Source organism: Equus caballus, chromosome 10, assembly GCF_041296265.1.
Source record: "Equus caballus isolate H_3958 breed thoroughbred chromosome 10, TB-T2T, whole genome shotgun sequence".
In the NCBI taxonomy this organism is placed as follows: Eukaryota; Metazoa; Chordata; class Mammalia; order Perissodactyla; family Equidae; genus Equus; species Equus caballus.
Window position 1 is genome coordinate 15,537,154 of NC_091693.1, and position 26,744 is coordinate 15,563,897.

General features: G+C 40.2%; 1 protein-coding gene across 14 annotated transcripts in view; it reads right to left on the minus strand.

Annotated features, from left to right (window-relative positions):
- ZNF112 (zinc finger protein 112) overlaps positions 1-26,744 on the minus strand; it is a 92,593-nt gene that overhangs the window by 19,163 nt on the left and 46,686 nt on the right. For 5 of the 14 annotated variants that reach the window (XM_070224561.1, XM_070224567.1, XM_070224568.1 and 2 more), the window contains exons 1-2: positions 1,061-1,211; positions 92-139 (exon numbers count right to left, since the gene is read on the minus strand). The exons of 1 other annotated variant lie outside the window; for it this stretch is intronic. In XM_070224561.1, coding sequence (XP_070080662.1) covers positions 92-139; positions 1,061-1,072 — 60 coding nt within the window. In that variant the 5' untranslated portion in view covers positions 1,073-1,211. Of the gene's footprint in view, positions 1-91; positions 140-1,060; positions 1,212-12,755; positions 12,992-26,744 lie in introns of those variants that run through there. 8 more of the 14 variants (XM_005596334.4, XM_070224562.1, XM_070224569.1 and 5 more) reach the window with 5 other exon arrangements.

The following is a 26,744-nucleotide window of genomic DNA, read 5'->3' on the forward strand; positions in this document are numbered from 1 at the left end:
ATTCTTCACCCCTGTCAAGGAAGAGAAAACAGGCGTCCACTTACTGAGATGAGAGAACATGTTAAGCGACAGAAACAAAAATCCAGCTCACCTGAACCTTGATCATTTTCTCCTCCTTTTCCCGGGGAAAGGCAGAGACCTGAGGGGGCAGAACAAGAAAGAGCCATGAGAGAAAGGGAGACGGATCTCTGTGAAATTAGAAAAAGGTGTCCCTCCCCACAGGCAGATGTCGCCACACAGCCCTCTGCCGGATTCCAGCTCCGCCACGTGTCCCGCAGGATGCCCGCCCACACGCGTGGGAAGGACCACCTGCACAGCGGGGCCCAGCTCCCTGCTCCCAAGGTGCTCATTCTCATCCCAGGAAACGTAGGGAGGGAGAGGCATGGAGGGTACTGGCTCAAAGCGTACTCTGGGGACAAAATTTGTTTTCAAAACCTGGCATTGCTATAGATGTGCTGTACCTCTGCTATAGGTTGGCAGGGCTATATATCTGCTATGTATATTTAACCATAGTTAAGTCCATAAACCTCTCTATGCGTCATTTCTATGATCTGCAACATTAGGATTGTAAGAGTACTGACATTATAAGGTTGTTGTTAGGATTATATATGTGAGTAGCATGGAACTGCTGGAAATACACCAATGTTTCCTATCATCTTGTGGCTGCAGAGAAGCAGGTACTGTTCTATATGACAAAACTGTCCTTGGAAATGTGTCTTGTAAGACATCTGGTGGCAGGGATCATGGCTTCTTACTTAACAATGTGCTGCCCCAGTAATCACTTTTGTTTAGACACTGACACCATTTTAGACTCTGGAAAGTTGAACGGCTGGTGAAGATCCTTCCTGAAGCCGGAGGAGGCGCAAACGGCAGCGCCCTCCTCCCACCTGGATGCGATGAACGATGCATGAAGCCTGCGATGCTACCGTATTGCTCAGATCTCTGTCAAGTGTTGGCTCAGCGCTTGACCCCTGGGAGGGTCTGGAGACCAGGAGTTTAATTTCTTGGGTCCCTCCTCAAGGTTATTTACTGTTCTCAATAGCCATTTACTGTTATTTACCTTATTTACCATTCTCAAGCAACTTCAGTCATCTGTGGAAGAGAAAGAACTCAAAAAGGGCTATTTGTGGGCTGTGAATAAGGCAGAGCCTTTTAGGACCCCCTTAGAGAGGTCTTCTACCCACTTCTTCCCAAATGCCCGTCCCCATGGGCCACTGCTGTGGACTCCACAGACTGCACGCCCAGCTACCAGGAACGAGCCTTCACCTGGCTGCATGATTAGCAGCGGAAGAGCTGTTTTCTTTCACTCGCGCATTCACGGATCACCTTCTAAAAAGGAGACAGTTCCCAGATCTCAGTTGCTCACAGCCCAGCACGGGAGACCAACTAGGAAATCCGCAATTATACCACACACACACAGATGCCAGAGCAGAGTTTAAACAGCATCCTTTAGGAGAACACGGAAGGGCCCCAAACCCAGACTGGAAGTCAACAGCCAAATGGCGTTCTTTAGAGTAACTGCCTCGTTTAATTGTCACAACAACTCAAGAGGTTGGGATAATTTTGACAGTTGAGAACATTAAAGCATCAAGGTTTTTAAGTTTTTTGCTCGTGATTATCCATTTAGTCAGCAGAGCAGCCAGGGTGACAAGCCCGGAGTCTGTGTCCTTAGTTACTAGGACAGGGGCTCTCTATCTGCCAGCTCCCTGCTATCACTGGGAAGGTTAAAAAAACAATCCCAATGCCCAGATCCCAGTCTGGGATCTAGAAATGAGCATCAGTGAGGAAGAGTTTTTATGAAACCCCTCTCGCCCCAGGTGACGACAGTTTGCAGAGAGGGTTGTAAACCACAGACTATGAGATGAATACAGACGGTCTGTAAGCTGAGCCCACGCAATTAACCACTAGGCCATTCAGCCTCTCAGTGAGTAAAGGAAATGACTGGAGAACACGCAAGCCAGGAGCAGGGCAGGGCCTGGGCCTCAGGCCTTCTGACTCCCAGCTCCCCACCGCTCCCATTACAGGTGCTCCTGGGGCTGTCTCTGGGAGGAAAGGGCAGCACTGTGAGTTGTGGTTATCTCTCCATCCTCAGCATGAAGACCGGCTTCCAGTTTGGACCTGCCCGGTCAGCTTCATCGAGCAATAGGGGTCACTCATCATCCAAGGGACTCTGAGAATTCAGAATATAAGGCACTTCATGTTAAATACACATTTAAATGGCGGTCGCCCTATAGAATGTTCTTGTTTCTTCATATGTTTGACAGAGTTAAAGTCTGACTATGCTCCTTTCTTGGTTAAAACACGTGCATGGCTGCCCAGTGCCTTGGGATGAAGTCCAGATTCTTAGCAAGCCACACAGAGAGGAATCATCTGTGTCTGTTTGCTCATTTTTTCTCCAAAGCCCCTCTTCTCTGTGATCTCCAGCGTGTCAATCACTTGATCTCACAGAAAAGTCTGCAGGCTTTCGCATGTGCTGTTCCTTCTGTCTGTCCCCCTTCCCTTCTCACCCAGACCAGGGGCTGGCAAACTGTTTCTCACAAAGGGACAGACAGCAAATATCTTGGGCTTTGTGGGCCGCACACAATCTCTGACAAATACTGTTCTTTTTTTTTCTTTTTACAACCCTTGAAATGTAAAAACTCTTCGTAGCTGGGGAGGAAGAAGGGATTTGCACAGACCAGCCATGGGCAGCAGTTTGCCCACCTGCGTCCTAGACCCTCTTAGCTTTTAACACTCAGCTTCTGCGTCCCCCGGTCCAGGGTGCCTTTTAACAGGTTGAGCAGCCTCACAAACTCCTAAACCCACTTTGCTGGTCTAATGAAAACAGAGTGCCTTGGCCAAGAGACCAGGCTGTCGAATGAGGCTGCCAGGTTTCAACCCTGATTCTGCCACTCACGGGCAGAATAAACTTGTGCAAGTTAATCAATCTCCCGATGCCTCTCTTTCTTCAACTGTAAAATGGAGATAAAAGCAGGGTTATTATGAGGGATAAATGAGTGAATACATCAAACATTAGCAAGTCAGTGTGGTTCATAATAAGCACCCAACAAATGTTAGCTATTGTTAGTATCATCCTCATTATTGTCACCATGAGATAAATACAGAAGCTATGCATCAGCCTCAGTCTGCTTCTAAGTATATTTATTTTAGGCCAGTAATTATCAGTGCGTATCACCCTTCAGATATTCTGAAAAAGCTGGTGGCTTATGCATCCAACCAAAATTGCTTAAGATAAAGGATGGGGAATATTTACTTCGTTTATTTCTCCCACATCCATTATTGGAAAATCCAAATACAATCCTGCTGAGCTGAAGGACCCTATTTCCTGCGGCCTGTTGGGAAGCTACCCCAACCACAAACAGGGACGGGATAACTCCTCTCTGCCAATCCTTATACTCAGCAACAGGCATCTGAAAACTGACACAGTCCCCACTACACAGAAACATGCAGCCGAGGGAGAGACGGAGCAGAAACATCCGTGAACTCAAAGACAGGTCAACCGAAAGCATTGAAACTGAAGCTCATGAAAATAATGTGCAGTCTGTTGATTTCCACGGCATGTTCTAGAAATGCCAATGAGGTCAAGTTGGTTAACAGTATTGTCCAGGTCTTTTGTATTCTTACTGATTTTCAGTCTACTTGTTTTGTTGACTATGGAGAAACGAGTACCGAAACCTCCATATGCAATTGTGGATTTCTCTGTTTCTTCTTTCAGTTCTGTCAGGTTTTCTTCATATGGCTTGAGGCTCTACCGTTTTGTGAACACACACTTAGGATCACTGTGATGTCTACTTGGTGAACAGACCCTCGGTGTCGCGTCCCTCTTTATCCCTGGTAACAGTCCTTGGTCTGAGGTCTACTTTGTCTGGTATTAATACAGCCACTCTAGTTTTCTTTTGGTTGATGTTTACACGTATACTTTTTTTTTAATCCTTTTAACTTTTCTTTTTTTTTTTTTAAAGATTTTGTTTTTTTTCTTTTTCTCCCCAAAGCCCCCTGGTACATAGCTGTATATTCTTCATTGTGGGTCCTTCTAGTTGTGGCATGTGGGACGCTGCCTCAGCGTGATTTGATGAGCAGTGCCACGTCTGCGCCCAGGATTCAAACCAATGAAACACTGGGCCGCCTGCAGTGGAGCGCGCGAACTTAACCACTCGGCCACGGGGCCGGCCCCTATCCTTTCAACTTTTAATCTATCCATTTTTTTGTATCTAAAGTGGGGTTCTTCTAGGCAGCATGTACTTGCTTCTTATTTTTTAACCAATCTCACAATCTCTTCTAATTGATGTATTCAGACCATTAGTATTTTATGTAATTTTTGATCTGGTTGGATTTAAGTCTATCATTTTATGTTTTTTCCTGTTTGTCCTCCCTAATTTTGTTTCTCTATTCCCCTTTTCTGCCTTGTTTTGGGTTATTTAAAAAAACTTTTTTTTAGTATTCTATTTATTTTAATGCATCTATTAGCTTCCGGCTCTATCTCCTGTTTTATTTTGTTTGTTTCTCCTCTACAGCTGCGATATATATACAGCTCTAATCTTTCGCAATGTACTTAGTGTCGCTATTTTACCATTTCCTATGAAAAGCAGGAGGCTTACCATCAAATAGTTCCCTCAACCCTCCTCTCCTCAACTTCCAGCTGTTGTACGTATTACTCTCTATGCGATGCTCTAGCCAGGAAAGTGATCATTTTTACTTCGCACAGTCATGTATATTTTCAAGAGGAGAAAAACCGTATTTTATATCTACTGAAAAACTTACTATTTCTGTTGCTCTTTCTTCATTTTTGAAGTTTCTGCTTTCCATTTAGTATCATTTCTATTCAGCCTAAAGAACTTCCCTTAGCCTCCTTTTTAGCGTATATGTGACATTTTCCCTGCTTCAATCCTGAAGGGAATTTTCACTGGACAGAGAATTTTGAGTTGACGATTTCTTTCTTTAAGCATCTTAAAGATGTTGTTCCAACATTTTCTGGACTCCATGGTTTCCCATGAGAAATCTGCAGTTATTTATTTTTTTTGAGGAAGATTAGCCCTGAGCTAACATCTGCTGCCAATCCTCCTCTTTTTGCTGAGGAAGACTGGCCCTGAGTAACATCCATGCCCATCTTCCTCCACTCTATATGTGGGATGCCTTCCACAGCATGGCTTGCCAAGCAGTGCCATGTCCACAGCCGGGATCCAAACCAGCGAACCCCAGGCCGCTCAAACTGGAATGCGTGCACTTAACCGCTGTGCCACCAGGCCGGCCCCAATGCTCCTGTTTATGTGCTGCCTTTGGGTCATTTTGTCCTACAGCAGCAGAGCTGTTTAGCTGCAACAGAGAGCATATGTGCACCTCTCATTTCATTGCACTGGTGGTAAACACCACAAATCACAGCAACCCAGTTATGACTGAAGAGCACTTCAACTACCACATGTATTGCTGTACCACAACATTTTAATTTTTCATTACCAGTTCATACTCATCATGTCAAAACAAGAGCAAAACAGACTTTAAATGTTGCATTGGAAGTGTGACACACTTCAAAAAGGCACACTGGAAGTGAAATAATTTTGTTATTGAATTAGATGGCAAAATCTTTTGCTTACTATGTGGTGGCAACACAGCTACCTAAAAGAATATAATATATGTCAACCTTATCAGGCTAAGCACTTACCACAAATATCCTCAGTTCACAGTAAAGCAACGGTCAGAAAAATTAGAAAATCTGAAATCAACTGTCTCGCCAGAGCAGAATTTCTTCACACACACAAAAAATGAAAACAAGGCTGCAACCAAAGTAAGTTTTGGATATTCAGATATTCAGCTTCTATTTCTGACCCAAGCAAATAAAGTAAGGTACCAATTATGAGTTAAGTAAATCATGTTTGATTGTAGCAGCCAAAGAAGGGTGTCCAGAGAAAATATATTTGTTTAAGATTATTAGACTTTGGGCAAGAACAGTTGCTTGAAGAGCTGAACACAATGGGAACAACATTATAGTCAATTAAAATATAAGAGAAATGATTCTGACAAATTTTATCTGGCTCTTGATAACTCAACATATGTCAGTGATGCTGGGCAGTAGTTGTTTATAAAATGAATCAACGCCAAGTTTGAAGTGACTTAACTGGCCTCTAGGTATAGTCTGAGTGGAACGACTATAGGTGAAAATATTTTCAAAGAAGTTGAAAAGATGCTAATTCAGTATAACATGAAGTGTGATCTGCTGGGATGCGTTCAAACTGATTACAAATTTATAAAGCTTGTAAAAATGTAAGTGTTTAAAGCCTATGGTTATTCATTGTACTATTCATCAGCAGGTATTCTGCAGAAAATATTCTAATATATCACGTGCTATTGGACCAATAGCATCAATAATGAACTCTACTCACTCTCCTGGACTGAGCCATCATCAGTTTCCTGAATTTAGTCAGAAACAGAAGCTGAATATCCTCACTTGCCTCACCACACAGCGTGTCAATGGCTGAGCAGCAGTAAAGTTTTATTGTAATTTTTTTTTTTTTTAATCTCAGGATTTCTGAGTGAAGAAACTCCTCTCAACTGCTATTAGCAAATATTGAATGGCTTTGGAAATCAGTTTTAGCTGCAGACTCGATGATGTTTCTTAATGAATTCAACCTAAAAGTAGGAGGCAAAACAGTATGTATACTGTAGTCAAGCCATTTCAATGACAACTAATTTTGTTTGATTCACAAGTAATGGCAAGCTGCTTTATGAATTTCCAAAGCTGTCAAAAGTTGAAACAAGCAAGATCTCCATTCCCACCAAATTTGTAGTACATTGCAAGTGTCGAAACTCACAGAACTGTACACCAAAAATAACTCCACTGTGTGTAGGTTAAACAATAATTGTTAAAAAACTAAATGAAACTAAATGACAAGCACTTGTCAAACCTTAGAGTGCATACCAATCACCTGAGGTTTCTGTGAAAATGAAGATCCTTGGTCCCACCCCCTCAAAATTCTAAATAAGTGGGTTTGGGACTGGACTCAAGGATCTGTCTTTGTATAGAGCTCCCGGGTGATAATTCTGCTTGAAAGCAGCCAGAGAAAAACAATGCATCACCTACAGGAGTACAATGATTCGAAGGAACCCAGATTTCTTATCAGAAACCACGGAGGCCAGAAGTAAGTGGCATGATACTTTTATAGTAGTGAGAGAAAAGAACTGTCAATGCAGAAATGTATACTCAGGATATAGTTTAGAAAAATATTCAGGGATGAAGGCAAAATAAAGACATTCTCAGAGAAACTAAGAGAACTCATAGCCAGCAGACTTGCTCTAAAAGGACTGGTAAAGGAAACTCTTTCAAAGGAAATGAGAGAGAAAGAAATATGGATCATCAAGCAACAGAATGGTAAATCTCTGGGAAAATATCATAGATGATTCTTCTCTTGAGTTCTTTACAATCTGTTTTACTGTTGGAAGCAAAAATGATAACAATGGTGGGGTTTTCAAAGTAGCCGCATGCTATATATGACCCTTGGGCATAACGGGAATGTATTATTTTTCTCTGGCTGCTTTCAAGCTTCTCTCCCGTCTCCAGTTTTCAGCAGTTTGATTGTGATCTGTGTGGGCCTGGACTGCTTACAGTTTATCCTGTTTGGGATTTGCTCAACTTCTTAAAAGAAACCTAGAAAGTACATTTAAGATAGCAAAAGAGAAGCAAAGTAGATCCAAATCAAACAAAAGAAAGGAAATAATACAGGTAAAAGTAGAAATCGACAAAATTGAAAACACATATGTAATAGAGAAAATCAATGAAACCCCATAGTTTTCTTACAATAATAAAAACTCTAGCATGTCAAAGAATAAAAGAGATGACAAAAATTAGCAATATCAGGAATGAAGAGGAGATGTCACTACAGACCTGGCAGACATTAAAAGAATGATAAGTGAATACTACGAACAATTCTACACACCTAAATTGGAAAACTCAGATGAAATGGATCAATTTCTTGAAAATTACAAACTACAAAACATACTGAAGATCAAATAGACAACACAAATAGTTATTAAATTAAATTCAGTTAAAAACCTTCCAAATATATAATCCCCAAGTCAAATGATTTCACTGGTTAATTCTACCAAACATTTAACAAAGAAATAACACTAATTCTGTACAATCTCCTCCTGAATACAGAAGAAAAGGGAACACTTTCCAACTCATTTTATCAGGCCAGAATTATTGATACTAGACCAAGACAGGACAAAAAATGAAACTACAGACCAATATCTCTCATGAACATAATTGCAAAAATCCTCAACAAAAATGTCAGCAAATCAAATCAAATGATACAGGAAAAGAACAGTACACCACTGACAAGTGAGATTTATGCGGGGAAGGAAAGGCTGCTTCAATCTTTGGAAATTAACCAATCTAATCCACCATGTTAACAGTCTAAAGAATAACACAAAATCATATCAAAAAAGAGAAGCATTTGACAAAATACAACATCCATTTGTGATAAAACTTTCACGAAATGAAAATATAAGGGAACTTATACAATGCTGTCCCCTTCAATTGGGAACAAGGCAGAGAAGTCCATTCTCACCACTCCTATTTGACGTTGTTCTGAAAATCGGCCAATGCAATAAGGCAAGAAAAAAGAAACAAAAGTATACAGATTAGAAAGGAAATAAAACTGACCCTACTTACACACAAAATGTGTGTCTATGTGGAAAATCCTAAGGCATTCACCAAAAACAAAATGTCTAGTGAGTTGAGCACAGTCGCAGAATCCAAGGTTAACACACAAAAGTCATGTGTTGTTCTAATATGCTGGCAATGTACAGTCAGAAACCAAAATTTAAAAACAATACAACTTACAAGAGCTCCAAAAGAATAAATTATATACTTAGGAATAAGTCTAAACAAAACATGTATTAGGATCTGTATGCATAAAACTACAAAACGCTGATGTAAGAAAGTAACGAATATTTCAATAAACAGAGGGACATACCATATTCAGGGACTGCAGGACTCAACATAGCGAAGACAGGGCTACACATTTAACATCACGCAAATGAAAACCCTAGCTGAATTTTTTTGTAGATATAGTCAAGCTGTTCTAAAGTGTACATGGAAAGGCAAAGAAACTACAAAAGGTAAAACAATTTTGAAAAAGCAGAATAAAGTTGGAGAAAGCAAACTATACAATTTCAATACTTAGGATGAAGCTACAGTAACTAAGACAGCTTGGTAATGATGAAGGGACATATGTGTAGATCAATCTGACGGAAGATAGCTCGGAAATAAACCCAAACAAATGGTGTTGGGATAGCTGTCATTCATATGTAAAGAAAGGAACCTCAGCCTAACCCCTACATTACAAAAATGTTAACTCAAAATGGATCATAGATTCAAATGTAAAACTATAAAACTTCTAGAAGAAAATGTAAGAGAGAATCTTTGTGACCTGGGGTTAGCTAGAATTCTTAGACATGAGAAAACACAATCCATAAAAGAAAACACTGATAAATCAGACTTCACCAAAATTAAAAACTTTTGCTCTTCAAAAGGCAGTGTTAAGTGAATGAAAAGACAAGCTATAGGCTGAAAAGAAATATTTGCAAATCACATATCTGACAAAAGAGTGTATTCAGAATATATAAATAACTTTCAAAAATCAATAAGGAAAACACAACCCAGTTACCAATTTAAAACTGGGCAAAACATACAAACACTTTAGCAAAGAAGATATAAGAATGGCAAATGTGCTGTAGAAAAGATATATCTATTGAACATCATTAATCATTAGGGAAATGTAAATTAAAGTCCCAATGAGATACCGATACACACCTATTAGAATGGCTAAAGTAGACTCAGACAATACTAAATGCTGACAAGGACGTGGAGCAACTGGAACTTTCATAGGTCATTAGCGGGATGTAAAATGGTAGACACTCTGGGGAATAGTTTGGCTGTTTCTTATAAAGTTAAACATACACTTTCCATATGACTCAGGAATCCCATTCCTGGTTATGTACCCCAGAGAAATAAGCACAAAAACCTGTTCACAAACGTTTATAGCAGCTTATTCATAACTGTCGAAAACTGGAAACAACCCAAATACGCTTCAATGGGGGAAGGGATCAACTATAATACATCCATAAATGTAATATTAACCAGCAATAAAAAATAATGTAGTGATACATACAACAACTTGGATGAATGTCAAACGGATTATGCTGAGTGAGAGAATCCAGCCTCAAAAGGTTATATATGTACAAGTCCATTTACATACTTTCAAAAAGACAAAACTATAGAGTTAGAGTGGTTGCCGGTGGTTAGAGGTGTGTTGAGGGGTCATTGTAAAGGGTAACCAGGAGGGGAGTTTTTGGGGTGATGGAACAATTTTCTATCTGATGACAGTGGTGATTATACACATCTATACCTGTGTTAAAATTAACAGATTGTACCCCAAAAGGAAAAACAGACTCAATTTGACTGTAAGATAATTGTTTTTAAAAAAACCTGTTTTCTGCTCTGTAAAATGACAGCAATAATAGGTTTGTTACGAGAAGTAAATTAATATCTGTAAACCATGGGAAACCCTGCCTCACTCATAACACACAGCCTATAAATGTTAGCTATGATCATTTCTCCCAAGGTGTTTCTTAGGAAATTTGTTTTAGATCATCAAAATAACTGCTCATCAACTTTTCATAATACTCTGAAATAGTCAGTGGATTCAACAGCCCACCGACATGAAGGGAGATTAAGGAATATCTCCACGGGTTATTTTTATCCTGTTTTGCTCCTTAATTCCCGTTTCAGGAATTCTGCACTGCAAACCCTTGAGGCCAGCTGCCTGCTGAGGAGCTACTCTAACTACAAACCCTCACCAACCTTGTACGGTGTGCTGGGCACACAGAGAAAGATGACATGGCCCCAGCGAAACAAAAAGTTTCAGGGTATGGAAACAGAGCGCTACGAAACAAAGAGCTACAAGACATAGGTAAGTCAGACTATGTGGGAAACCAAAATTCGCCACCGTCCCTCTCCAATGGGCTGTGCTCTCGTGGCCTCTAGCTTGCCGAAGTCAGTCCCATTCTCCAAGCTGCAAAGACTGAAAACCCTGCCGTAGCTGCTAACACCTCCCTGTCTTGGTCTTGGATATAAACGATGTTTGATAATCAAATTTTGGCAATTATGACAATCAATCAATCACTATCATACCCACTCAATGTTGGAGATTTGCTTTAAAATACAAAAACAAAGAAAATTGGAGAGGGGGTTGATATAACACTGACAAATGTTAACAAGAGTTGAAGTTGGATGACGGTTCCACTGGGTCATTATTTTATTCTTATTACATTCGGCTATGTTTATAAATTTCCATAGTAAAAACTTAAGGGGAAAACAAAACCTATGATACCTATTTTATAAAACTGAAGAGAAAATCCAAAAATAAATCTACCCAACAAGAAAACATTAAAATGTTCACATGGTTCTCTCTACATCCTCTGGTGATGGGTGATGAAATTTTTTCTTTATACTTCATATATTTTCTTCATTCTCTACAATACGCAATTGTTATTTGTATAATTGGAATAGGAACTACAAAAATTACTTCAAATAAAGTACAATTAAATTGCAGATGTCTAAAAAACTCTTATCAAAAACCGGAAGCTCACTGATGGCTTTCACGGCCCTCCATAAAAATCCGAAACGTGCCTTCTCAACCTGACATTAACCACGTTAAGAACTAAGGCAACAGACTGAAAGCCTAAACTCAAATGTCAACTCAGCGTCTTCCTAGCCGTGTGACCTAGGATAAAGATCTTTTGCTCTTCTCGTCTCAGATTCCTCATCTTCAATATGGGAATAACAGTACCCTCAACCCCCAGAGGGCTCATGTGAGGATTAAATATGTTAATTCATATAAAACGCCTAGAATAATGTTCAGCACTAAATGTTTAAATAGGACGGCTATTCCTGATGCCCAAGTACCTCCCCCATCCCTTCCCGCATTTATTCAACAAATATCAGGGTATCTTCACAGCAGAAGAACTTGCCCATGAGTGAAAGAAACATCTTTTCCCCCGAGAAGAGAGAACATAAGAGGAAGAAAAATACTAAGTCCTATTCAGGTGACCGCTCTGCTGCCAGAAGCCAAAGGGTCACTCCCTCCTCCCCGCAGCCTTTCTCAGGAAGTCAAGGCTGGGGAAGGAAAAAGAGGCTGAGAAAAATCAGAACTTAACAGAACTCCGCATAAATTACAGGGGACATCTCAGACAACACCCAGGAGTATCCCCTCCTTGAAATAAAATTAAAATTAAAAGAAAATACTAGGAATCTGGGTACAGCCCCGCTTCCTTCAGGGATCACAGAAGGGGCAGGGACCCTGCAACAGGAGGTGGGACCCCATCCCGGGTTCGCTGAAGCTTTCAGGGAATTGAGAGCTTCTCTGAAAATTAAAAAAGTAGAAGTAACAGGAGACCTATTTTTGACCACAGCCAGGCTCCGTTCTAATGCTCTGACTTCTCCATTCTCATCGAACTCTCCAAATAACTCTATTAGGTACACGCTGGAACCAGCTTAAAGAGGAAACGGAGGCAGGGACTCGAGGATGCTCGCCGGATCCCGGAACGCCGGGCGGCGGCGGGGCCGGTGGGCGGGGCGAGGGCTGGGACGGTCTGACCCCGGGAGACCCTCCCTCCCAGCGGCGCGCGACCCCGGCCCGGCCCGGAGCCGGGATGCTCCACCGCCCCGCGCTCCAGACGCTCATTCAGGGGACGCAAACCCCGCGCTTCGCCGCAGGCGGATCCTCTTCCCCCAGGTCGAGGGGCTGGTCGCTACTGGCCCACAGCAAAGCGAAGAAGGGTCCGTGTGGACGCGGGGAGAGGGCCCCGGGCAGGGCACGGCTCACCTTTCTACGAAGAATGAAGGCCGCGGCCTTGCGTACCTGGAGCGGAAGTCGCTCTGCCTGCAGAGACCTCCTGGACTACGCTTCCCAGAATTCCCGCCGGGAGCGGGGACACAGCCGCAGCCTCCCGTAGCGGAAGTTATCCAACTACAGGGCTCCTGGACTACACTTCCCAGAATTCCCAGGCCACTTCGGTGCCTTCCTGGGGCGGAAGTGCCCTCTGCTACCCGGAGCATCTGGATTGTGTGTTGTAGCAGGGGTCTGGGAGTGAATTCCGTAACCTCGCCTTCCTGGAGCCGAAGTGTGTGCGAACAGACAGCTCTGTTGGATGCTTCTGTGTTCTCTCCAGCAGAGAATTTCATGCCACTACAGGCGCCTTTTCGGGAGCGTCACTGTCTCTGATCCTGTGGATCTTCTGACTACAATTCACGGAGTCACCTGCGGGGCAGCCCTTTCTGCAACGCAGTCCTTTCTCTTTCTGATAGTAGTTGGATAGTTGGATAGTATTGGAAAAACATCCAATACTATCTTTTTCTGATTCTGTACTGTTAGTCGAGCTTGGCTACCCCCTCCCATGCCTTTTTTTTCCTCTTGAAATCTTTTCTTCCCAACGTGACAAAAATAAAAGCAAACTACCTGCTTATTCCAAGAAACTGCGCCATAGAGACAGACTGGAGAAGCTTGAAGAACGCGAAAGAAGGAAGAAAAGGCAGATTATAGAAAGGAAGCGATGTGTGGGTAAAAAATGCAAATACTGAAAGGAAATTGTGCTGACCTGCACTGAGCACCAAATCGAAGGAATCCAGGACCTCAACCTTACTTTGACTGGATTGTCTTTTTTATTGTATGTGGGCGTGAACGCATCTAGAACTCTGACAGCTGCCTACCATGAGCAGTACATTCCAAGATCCACAGGAATGGACGTGGATGCCAAGAATCTACAAGAAACAAATGCACCATTGATCAGGCCGTAAAGCCAAAGCAGCACATTGTTCTCACATTTCCTTGGCTTTAATTGCTGATTGTGAAATGTGGTTTGTAAGGCAAATGGAAGGAGCTGTGTTGATAGACAAAACATTATAAGAAGGGATAAACCCTTTATAAAATCTTGAAATTTCTTCTTTGAGCTTTTAGTACCACATGACCTATTTTCAGCCTGCTCTTGATATCATAAATACTATGAATTGTCTTATGGAGGACTTGGTGATTCAGGGAGGTGGCGGGATGGAGAAAATGGCCAGAAAACTTCCGCAGAAAGAGAGAAGAGGAGAAAGTTTAAATACCCACTCTTCTCCTGGGGAAGAAATATATATTGTTTTCCTTTATACTAGTACATTAATTGTATTTGATGTTATGTCACTTGAACCTCTTGTAATCTAGAACAGTTCCCCTTCCCCCTTTTTGCATGTCCCTGACCTGCTGAAGTAACTAGGTCAGTTGTCATGTAGGATTGCTCACCTTCTGGAGTTGTCTGATGGCTTTCTTGATCTGAAATTTATTGTCCTGAAACTTCAATATTTTCTGTAAACTACAAGTTAAAGTCTAGTTTTTTGGCAAGAATAAGGAAAATGTGGTGCTGAAAATAGCTGAACAAGGTCCCATACAATGTCCAACCGAAACCTCCTCAAATGCTGGCCAAGTATCCTCACTGAGGAGTAAGAGAAAAATGACATAACAGCCATTATGTGAAAATGGTCAATGGTTTAAAGGAAGGGAACCATTTTAAGAAATTACACCATGTGATTCTTTAACAACCCCTCCCAAAAGGAAATGTTTTAAAAAATAATTATCTAATAGTTTATATTTTAAAGAGGATAAATCTGATGATAGGTGAGTTTTTGGATAAAATGACAGGACAATTAAAATATACAATAGACAAAATAATGTTTTGTATGCTTCCACTTCCGGTAATAATAAAAGAGGTACTCTAGAACAAACATCTGGGAGATGAAAGATGGACATATTTTTTAAAGGTGTAGGAAGGCAGCAAGAGACAAGATAAAGGAGAATTAGTGGGCTAAAATTCAGACAAAGTTGGGGGAGTCACGCATTTGGGGCGACTTTTCTCCTGGGGGTGATGGTCTAGTCAATAAGCTGGAAAGCCTAAAAGCTTGCAGCACTCTTGGTACCCATGTGAGGCTGGGGCAACAAAAGGTTCTGGCAAGACCTATGAAATACACATCTTTTCAATCACACCTGACGTATTTACACAAAGGGACCATATGGTAGGCCATAATGCAATGACCACAAATTTCAAAATGCTGAAATAATACCATTTTTTAATGAATACAATGAAATTCAGCCAGAAATCAATAACCAAAAGGTACTTTAAAGATTCCCGTGTGTGCATTTAATAAATTATTATCTCTTTGCTCCGAAGCCACCCTTCTTTGCTCGGCTTTATGGAGCTGGAATGGGAAATGTGCAGCCCATCTTTCTGCTTTGCCATGTGGTTCTACATTAGGCTCTGCGGGTAGAGGGATACTGCACGGCTGGAGGAGGAGGAAGAGCCTTGCCACTTCCTGTGGGCTTCCGGGCAGTGGCATTTCCTTCTTGTAGCAGCGGCCCAATCTAATTTGCAGGTTTTCCAACGCTTGAATAACCAGCTTCATCACGGCTCCTCAGAGACATTGTCAAACAGCTTCCCAAAGCCTGTTCCTCAGACGTCCAAGTCCTAGAGCTCCAGGGCCCTGCCTCCCAGCTCAGGGCCACCAGAACCAGCTGGACCTCCCCCTCCTCAGAGGACTGAGTTCCGGGACAGAGGCTCTTCCACCAAGCTTCTAAGTTTTAATAATCACCACCTCTCCACTTTGTTCCCCAGACCTTGGGGTGGTGGCTGCTTGGCGTAGTTGCTCCCTCCATCATACCTCTTTCTGCCCTTTCAGTGATTTAGCAACCAACTCTGTAATGTCATAATTCTCTTTTTTCAAATAACTAGTGTGGTTGCTATCTATTCAGTGGACCCTAAGTTATACATTGTGTTTGGAAAATTTTCTCCAAGAAATATTATAGGCCTCTGGCAACAATGCAGACAGAGCTTCCACAGACCCTAATTACATAGAAATGCCAAATAAATGTGAAAATAAAAATAACATTTAATTTACTTATTCAATCCTACCCCCTACTACTCACTTATTCTCTCTCTTGCCCCACTGGTAGCCACGCTGGTGTGTTCTCTCTGTGCCATTTGTTTGTATGTGTTTCTGGAAAAATGTGTGAAATTTTCTGTGCGTATATAATTAATTTATATATATGAATATATGTGCATATATATATACAATCTTGAACTCTTGAAATTTTTCTTGAAAAACTCACTCAAAGCTGTTTTTCCCCAATATTTTACATGAAACTTTTTAAAGTGAAGAACAGTTGGAAGAATATGCAGTGTTCACCCATATACTCACAGCCTAGATTCTAAAATTAGAAATACTAATTTCTTAGCTATCCGCCTGGCCATCTTACCTATCGCTTATTTGTCCAACTCTGAGCTATGTTAAGATACAGAATGTTAACATCACCCCAGAAAGTTTCCTCTTCCCAGTCAATCTCTACCCCTTTGTCCAGTAGCAACCTCTGCTCTGATATTTTTCACCGTACATTAATTTTAGAACGTCAATTATATGGAAGCACATAGTAAGTACTCTTTTGCATTGCGACTCTTTAACCGAGTACAGTGTTTTTCAGACCCATCCATGCTGATGCACGTATCAGTCATCTGATCCTTTTTATTATTGTGTGATGTTCGACGGCTTGAATAAGTCACAATGGATACCTGTTTACATTTTTTAGCTATTGTGAATAAGGCTTCTGTAAAATACTCATAAAACTCCTGTTGTGGGCATACGCTTTCTTTTTTCTGGAATAAGTACCTAGGTTTAGAAATGCTTGATGTGGGGCCAACCTAGTGGCACAGCGGTTAAGTGTGCACGTTCTGCTTTGGTGGCCCGAGGGTTTGCTGGTTTGGATCCCAGGTGTGGAGCTGGCACCACTTGTCAAGCCATGCTGTGGTAGGCGTCCCATATATAAAGTAGAGGAAGATAGGCACGGATGTTAGCTCAGGGCCAGTCTTCCTCAGCAAAAAGAGGAGGATCGGCAGCAGTTAGCTCAGGGCTAATCTTCCTCAAAAAAAAAAAAAAAAAAAAAAAAGAGAGAGAGAAAGAAAGAAATGCTTGATGTGTATTTAACTATTTAAGAAACTTCCAGATCTTTCCCCAAAGTGACTCATTCATTTTACACTCCCAACAAAAATGTGTATGATTTCTGATTGCTGCGAATCCTAACGAACATTGGCCGTTGTGAGAATCTGTAGCATTTGCTATTCTGGCGGCTGTGTGACAGTAACTCGCTGCACTTTTCACTTGGTTGCTCCTGGTACCTCACAATGTTCAGCACTTCTGGTGCTTATTAGCCACTCTTCCGTCTTCCTAGGTAAACTGACTTCCAATTTTTGCCCATTGTAATTGGAACGATGGTTTCCTTGATACTGTGCTCTACAAGTTCCTTATATATCCTGAGTGTTGGCTCTGTGTCAGATACAGATCTCATTCATATTTCCTCCCAACTCTGCCTTGCCTATTTACTGTCTTAACAGTGTTTTTTGATAAGCTGAAGTATTTCTTTTTGATGAACTATGATGCATCATGTTTTTTTCTTTCATGGTTCTTTCTTTTTGGTTCCTAAGAAATATTTGCCTAATCCCAAATTGCCATGATGTTGTTCTGTTTTCCTCCAGAAGCTGCAGTTTTAGTCTGCACGTTTAGGGTAGTGTTTTCTAAGTTACAAATAGGTGAAGGTGGATGATAGTGTTGTTCATATATTGTATGTATTTACAACTTTTTTCCCCTTAGTTGTTCAAGGAATTGTTGAGAGAAGGCTGCGAACATCTCTAATTATCATAGTGGATTGATGTATAGAATTGCTGGCAATTTTTACATGATGTGTTTTGAAGCTCTGTTATTCAGCATAAACACATTTATAATTGTTTTGTCTTCCTTATGAATCAAGCCTTTTATTTTCAAGAAACGTTCCTGGTTTTTTCTGGCGATACTCTGTCTTTCTATAATTTATTTATTTTTAAAATTTTTTTTTTTGAGGAAGATTAGCCCTGACCTAACATCTGCCACTGATCCTCCTCATTTTTTGCTGAGGAAGACTGGCCCTGTGCTAACATCCATGCCCATCTTCCTCTACTTTTTATATGTGGGACACCCACCACAGCATGGCTTGATAAGTGGTGCATAGGTCCATACCCAGGATGTGAACCAGCGAACCCTGGGCCACTGAAGCAGAGCATGTGAACTTAACTGCTGTGCCACTGGGCTGGCCCCCCATACTCTGTCTTGAAGTCCACTTTCTCTAATGTTGATATAGACCCTCCATCCTTCCTCTGTTTAAACTTAGCAAGATATATATTTTTTGTCCACTTACTGTCAATCTGCCTATGTCTTTATATTACATCTACCATAAAAAGCATATTAATGGGCCTTGCTTTTATATCCACTCCCACCATATCTTCACCAAGGGCACCTAAATTTAATACAATCCTCGACATGGTGTATTTAGTTCTATTCATTTTCTGCTTGTCTAAACTATTTGTGTAGTTAAGATCCAGAACCTCAACTAGTGGGGTGATGACTTTCAACCCTCGAAGCACATGCGAACTTAACTGCTGCGCCACCGGGCTGGCCCCCAGGCTCCTTAAAGTATCATGGGATTGGATTTCTTTTAACACTTCTACCAAGTTCCCCAGGGGATTCTAATACCAGTTTCTGAGAATAACTGCCTTAAAATATTGCGGTGTCCCCTGCGTTTCCTAGCATAATTTGTTGCATTTTCCAAACACTATAATTATACTCTACTCTGTCACATAGAAAGCACATAGTATGTGCCAGGCACTATTCCAGGCACTTTTCATATCATCTCATTTAATCCTACAATCACTTTATATGATAGGTACTGATATTATTCCTAATTTACGGGCTAGGAAAATGAGCACCGCCCAGACCCATTCTGCCAACTAATAAAAGCAGAGTGTTGCCCACGATCACAGGCTAAGGAATCAGCCTGCTGAGGTTTAACCATGGCTCAGCCACTTATTGGCTGTGTGACTCTAGTTCAGAGAAAATTGATGTCTCTGCACCCATGATTACTCACCTATGAGGAAAATAGAGCTGTTATGAGAAATAAATAAATTAATAAATGAAAAGCACTGACCGCTCTGTTTGAGTCATCAGGCACTCTCATAAATATAAGCTGTTATCACCCCATCATAATCACCATGGGGTAAAGAGAGGAATCATGCGTAAGCACCCATTTGTTTCTAAGGAAATTTGTTTTACGTCATCAAAGTACAAACAATAATTGTTAGTCAATGGTTGAGTTCACTGAAAAAGTTGGTGATGCTACAGTCCATCAAAAGTCAGGGAGATAAAGGAAACTCTCTAGACTGCTTCTCCTCTGTTTTGTCTCCTAATTCCCCTTTTGTCAGCCATGTGGCTGGCAGCTACACGAAGCACCAACACTGAATGAGTAGTTCCTCTCTGCCACTCTAGCGTTGGGTGTGGACACGCAAAGAAGAAGATGACGGTTTCTGCAAAAGAAGAAGCTGCAGCCTGGGAAGAGCCAGGGAAGAAACCAAGGGCTCCTGGACAGACATGTCAAACTCCAAGTTGGGAAACAAAACTTAACACCATCCCCCCCAACAAAATGCAACCTTCTTGCGCCATCTAGCTTTCTCATGTCAATACCAGCTCTGCCACCAAGAGTAATTTTCTTCTTTTTTTGTTTTGTTTTAATAGGAGAATACTTTTGAAACACATTACATATACCCAGGTTTTACAAGGCCATATTCTTTTCACCGTTTGGTCTTCAAATCCCTGTTGCATATCCACTCACAGGAATATAATGTAGTCATAAAAAATGAACTTTATGAAGAAGGTGGGGAACAGGAAGTAACTTATGACATATTACTAATTGAAATAAGGATTTAAAATTGACAAATTCCTTAATAAAAATATCTATATAAATGTGATAAACTATTATGAAAAAGATGTTTGAGAATGGCAATAGTGGTGGGATTATGAGTTAAATCTTAATTTAGTTATGTTATTTCCTGTAATGAGGTTCTGCCACTTAATTTTTTTAAATTCTGGACATTTTTTAAAAGTCATGTTTATTGAGGTTAATGTATATACATTATAAAATCTACCCTTTGTAATTATACAGTTCAATGAGTTTTGACAACTATATACACGTGTAACTACCAGCACCATCAAGATACAGAATATTTCTAACACCTCAAACACTTCCCTGGGTGAAGGGCACACAGAATTCTTCAAACTTTTTTTGGACCTCTTCTGTATGTCTAAAATTACCTGTCCCTTGAGAAGAGTATATAGCACTTATGTACTGTTTAAAGATTAATAAGACGAACACCTTAAGCTTAAGAAATAGAATATTACCAGTCTTTGAAGCTCTTTGTGTTAATGTGCATTTTACACTTCTTTTTTTAAAATTGATTTTGTATCTTACAGCCTTATTGGATTTGTTTACTAGGGCTAACAGTTTTCTGATGAAGTCTTTAGGGTTTTCTATATATCATGTCATCTGCAAAAAGTGACTTTTCTCTCTTCCTTTCAGATTTGGATGCCTTTTATTTCCTTTTTTGCCTAACTGCTCCGGCTAGGACTTCCAATACCATGCTGAATAAAAGTGGTGAGAGTGGGTTTGTCTTGTTCAGCTTTCAGCTTTTCAGTTGAATATGATGTTAGCTGTGGGCTTGTCATATATAGCCTTTATTACATTGAGGTATGTTCCCTTTGTACTCACTTTGTTGAGAGTTTTTACCATGAATGCATGGCAAATTTTGTGAAATGCCTTTTCTCCATCTATTGGGAAAATCATATGATTTTTATCCTTCATTTTGTTAACATGCTGTATCGTATTGATTGGTTTTCAGATATTGAACCATGCCTGAATCCCTGGAATAAATCCCACTTGATCATAGTGTATGATCCTTTTAATGTATTGTTGAATTTGGTTTGCTAACATTTTGCTGAAAATGATTGCATCTACGTTCATCAGGGATATTGGACTATAATTTTCTTTTTTTGTGGCATCCTTTTCTGGCTTTGGCATCAGAGTAAAGCCGCCTTGTAAAATAAGTTTGGAAGTGTTCCCTCCTCTTCCATTTTTTGGAAGAGATTGAGAAGGATTTGTATTAAGTCTTCTTTAAATGTTTGATAGAATTCACCGGTGAAGCCAGCTGGTCCTGAGCATTTGTTTGTTGGGAGGCTTTTGATTATGGATTCAGTCTCTTCATTAGTAACCAATCTGTTCAGACTTTCTATTTCTTCATGATCCAGTCTTGGTAAGTTGTGTGTTTCTGGGAATTTATCCTTTTCCTCCAGGTTGTCAAATATGTTGGCATATAATTGTCCACAGTAGTCTCTTAAGATCCTTTTATTTCTGTGGTATCAGTTGTTGTGTCTCCCCTCTCATTTCTGATATTTTTTTTGAGTCCTCTCTTTTTTTTTTTCTTGGTGAGTCTAGCTAAAAGTTTGTCAATTTCGTTTTTTTTCAAAGAACCAGCTCTTAGTTTCATTGATTTTTGTCTATTGTCTCTTTAGTCTCTATTTCACTTATTTTCATGCTGATCCTTGTTATTTCCTTCCATCTACTAACTTTGGGCTTTGTTTGTTGTTTTTCAAGTTCCTTGAGGTGTAAAGTTAGGTTGCTTGAGATTTTTCTTGTTTCTTGATGCAGACATGTATTGCTATGAATTTCCCTCTTAGAACTGCTTTTGATGCATCCCATAAGCCTAACATTCCTGTAGTATGTAAATACAGTACATACATGTTTTGATGTATCATACGTAAAATTTTGGTATGTTGTATTTCCACTTTCATTTGTCTTAAGGTATTTTTTTATTTCTTCTTTGACCCATTGGTTGTCCAGCATTTTACACTTCTTTAACATATAAGATCTGTGCACTGTAGTGTTTTATTTGCAAGCATACATATGATTGAATACCAAAGTGGGAATTAGCCATTTTTACTTCATGCCCAAAATCCTTGCAGAATTCTAATTTGTATGCCATTGGCCTCAAGAACAGTTACAACTTTTTCTTCAACAACACATTTTATTGGAAGAACACATTTTCAAAATTTAAAAAACCAAATCAACAAACACACTCCATAGGTAAAGAAATGAGGGGTGCTCAAGAAAACTCCACAAGTGGTCTCTTAAATACATTCTCTGCAAAAAAAAAAAAAGGCGCTAAGTAGACAGCAGAAAATCACTGTTTCAAGTTTATTTTAAAAATCCAACATCAGTAGGACAAAGACTATGATTGGTTCAACCAAAGTAAGTGAAAAGCATCAAGGCAAGTAGCTATGGGCCAGGGCATACAGTCACAGAGCAAACAGAAAGTCTAAGAGAAAAGGTACCTGCTGGACAGACCTTTCAGTCTGAGACTAATGCCGTCCACCCTGTAGTATGCTTAATCACATTGCTTGTTCATAATCTCAAAGTCTAATGGAGATAGTGAGGTGTCATTCATATTCAACAAACATTGACTGAACACCTCCATGTGCCAGCCCTGTCCTAGTCACCAAAGACACAGCAATAAACAAGGGGCAAAACTCCTCCTCACATGACGGTTACATTAAAGTTGGGGGAGAGGTGATACAGAAAACAAATTCATGGTCATGGATTACAGGACTCGAGAGTGTTAGGATATTCATCCTCCCAAAATTGATCTATAGATTCAACACAATCTCAATCAAAATCCCAACAGCCTTTTTTTTTTTTTGCTGAAATTAGCATGCTAATTCTAAAATGCACGATCTTGAAAAGAACCAACTTGGGAGACTCACACTATCTGATCTCAAGATTTACCATTAAGCTATAATAATCTTGAAAGTATGGAATTGACAAAGAATAGACATATAGATCAAAGGAATAGAAGAGTGCATGTGTGTATGTCAATCAAGACTCTTCTGCAAAGGTGGTAAATTAATTTAATGAGGAAAGGATAGTCATCAACAAATGGAATTTGAACAACTGGATATGGGAACAAATGATGAAATTTGATCCTTAACTCATACTGTACACAAAAATTAACACAAAATGTATCACAGATTCAAACTGAAAAGCTAAAATTATACAGCTTCTAGAAGAAAACATAGAAGAAAATCTTTGTGACCTTAGGATAGGCGAAAATTTCTTAGATAAGACACAAAAAGCACAGACCATAAAATAAAATATCGCTATACTAGACTTCATCAAAATTAAAATATTCTGCCCTCCAAAATAAATCCTTAAGGATATAAAAAGACAAAGTACAGAGGGGAGAAAATATTTGAATACATAGATCTCATAAAGGACTTGTCTTGAGAACACCTGAACTCTTACAACTCAATAACAAATCTAACAATTAAAAATGGCAAAAAAAAAAAAGACTCAAAAGATAGTTCAGAATAGAAGATACAGGAATTGCCAATGAGCACATTAAAAATGTCCAACATTAGACATCAGGAAAATGCAAATTAACTCTGCAAATGCTATGTGATATTCTCAAATGCCCCTGAGAAGTTTTATCAGTTTAATCCCAATAGTGTTTGATAACTGCCTGTCACTCTCGTCTTGTACATGCTAATTTTGGATAATACACCTTTTTTTAAAATTGCAACAGGCCCCCAGTCACTCTTCAGAGGCTGGCATAAAGTTTGTCCTCTGTGTTCTCAAGGTACATGGCAGGCTCATCGACTCACACTGTCCAGGTTGAGAGCCCGACAGCCTCATTGGAATCCCGAGGCTGCACACCTCATTTGCTTTCTCAGACAAGTTCCTTCACCATTTCTCAATCTCCTCATTACAAAATGGTACCTACACCACAGAGTTACTGAAGGAATAAATGAGTGGATATACGAAAAGCACTCAAAACGGAGCCTGGAAGATAGTTAAGCACTCGGTAAACGTTAGCTTTTATTGTAATCATCATTACCAACTTTATTTCTTTTCATGGCTCATGAGATTCCATGGAATGAATGATTAAAATATATTTAATGGTTCCACATAAGGCATAACTTAGCTTTAGGCTCTTTCTTATTAAGAACAATGCCACAAACAATTTCTTTTTACTCCATCTTAGCCTACCTGCCTATTTCTCTAAAATGAATTTTGAGAAGTGAAAATGGAAACAACAAACACCATTTTATTCACCTTTAAAATGTTGATAGTAAAACAGCATATTTTCTCACCAAAAGTTTTTCCTATTTTACCTTTCTCCCAAGAAAGTACAAGTATTCCTGATTTTCCATACTGTGATTAACACTAGATATTACCAGAGGAAGGGGCGGAGCAAAATGGCGGGGTGAGCTGACCCAGGACTCTCTCCCCTCCAAACTACAGCAAAGGATTGGAAAAACTGAATTTCAGATAATAAATCTAATGCCTACATGTCAGAGACCTACAATACCAAGAAGGCAGAGAACATAGACCTTGCTGACGGCCTCCGAGGCACTGGAACGGTAGGAGAGAACGTCGCTCCCTCCCCTAGAGTCTGCGATCACTGCTGTGGCCGGGAAGGAGTGGGGGAGGGGCTGTGCAACCAGGGGATCATCCAGGACTCCCGCCGCTAGTACACTTCGCTGAGGGGGTAAAGCTTCCTTGTGCAGGGACCCCATAAACCCAGGGCCTTGGGAGACTACAGAACAGAACTGATCTGAATCCAGATCGGCAGGTGAAAAAAGCAGCCCCTCCCTCCCAGCAAAGCGCACTGGGCGCTGCCATCTTGCCCCAAGGCGGAGAGCTCAGAACGCAGAGCTCTCGACCCCCATCTAGTGGTGACAGGCTGTAACTGCAACCGAATTCTACCACCATGCGAAAAAACCACTCCTCTACCATCCAGCAATTTATCGAAGCCCCACACCAGAAGAAAAACAATAAAAACAGAGAATTAAGTCCGGAGGACTTGGAATTAGGTAAACTAACTGAAAATGAGTTCAGAGCAGCTATAATCAAAAAACTCAATGAGGTAGAGAGAAAGATAGAGAAACAAGCCGAGTTCTGGAGTTACTTCACAAAAGAAATTGAATTCATAAAGAAGAATCAAACAGAATTACCAGAGATGAAAAACACAATGGACCAGATAAAACAGAATACGGATTCCCTGAATGCCCGTATAGACACCACAGAAGAGCAAATTAACATAATCGAAGATAGACTGGTTGAATGGCTCCAGAGAGAGAAAGAAAGAGAGCTAAGAATTTTAAAAAATGAGGAAAATCTCCAAGAGATAGTGGATTCAATGAGGAGAAAGAACTTAAGGATCATAGGAATTCCCGAGAACATGGAAAAGGAAAATGGAGCAGAAAGTGTGCTTAATGAAATTATAGATGAGAACTTCCCAAATCTAGGGATTGATGGAGAAATGTGTGTAGAGGAAGCTTTCAGATCTCCTAGATTTGTCAATGTAAAAAGACCTACTGCAAGGCATATAGTAGTATAATGGCAAAAGTGAAAGACAAAGAAAGAATACTCAGGGCAGCAAGACAGAAGAGAATAACCTACAAAGGAGCTCCTATCATACTTTCAGCGGATTTTTCTACAGAAACCTTACAAGCTAGGAGAGAATGGAGTGACATATTCAAAGCTTTAAAAGATAAAAATCTTCAGCCAAGAATACTCTATCCAGCAAGAATATCCTTCAGATATGAGGGAGAAATTAAATCCTTTCCAGACAAACCAAAGTTAAGGGAATTTGTAACTAAAAGTCCTCCACTACAAGAAATTCTCAAGAAGCCTCTCATACCTGAAAAAAGAAAAAAGGGAGAAAGGGGTCACAAACCACAGAGTAGGGAGACCAATGGATAGAACCAGAACAGGATAGCAAATATTCAACTATAGCATTAGGGTAAAGGCAAGGAAACTACCAAAGCAAGGACAATCTTATCACTCTAACTACAAATTCATAACACGAGTTGGAATAAGAAATGAAAATAATTATTTAGGAGGGGAAGAGCAAAGGGTCTAAATCAGTCTAGGCCAAGTAAGTAAGAGATCACCAGAGAATAGACTATATTATACATGAGATTCTAAATACAAACTTCAGGGCAGCCACTAAACTAAAAAACAGAGCAGAGCCACAAAACATAAATAAGGAAAAATCTAAGAAACCCAGCATAAGAAATTGCAATATTAAATGGGTAGGCTAAAGCACACAGGAAAAGAAACACAGGAAAACAAGATAATGAGCGACAGATTGACAGCATTAAGTCCACATGCATCAATAATCACTCTCAATGTGAACGGATTGAACTCTCCAATAAAAAGACACAGAGTGGCAAAATGGATTAAAGAACAAGATCCAACAATTTGTTGCCTCCAGGAAACACACCTCAGCCCCAAGGACAAACACAGACTCAGGGTGAAGGGGTGGAGGACAATACTTCAAGCAAATAGCAGGGAAAAAAAGGCAGGTGTTGCAATTCTTATATCATACAAAGTGGATTTCAAAATAAGACAGGTAAAGAGGGACAATATATAATGATCAAAGGGACACTTCATCAAGAAGAAATAACGCTTATAAATATCTATGCACCCAACACAGGAGCACCAAGATTCATAAAGCAACTATTAACAGACCTAAAGGAAGATGTTAAAAACAACACAATAATAGTAGGGGACCTCAACACCCCACTCACATCGATGGACAGATCATCCAGACAGAAAATCAACAAGGAAACAGTGGAGCTAAACGAAAAACTAAAACAATTGGACTTAATAGACATATATAGATCACTTCATCCTAAAACAGCTGAATACACATTCTTCTCAAGTGCACATGGAACATTCTCTAGGATA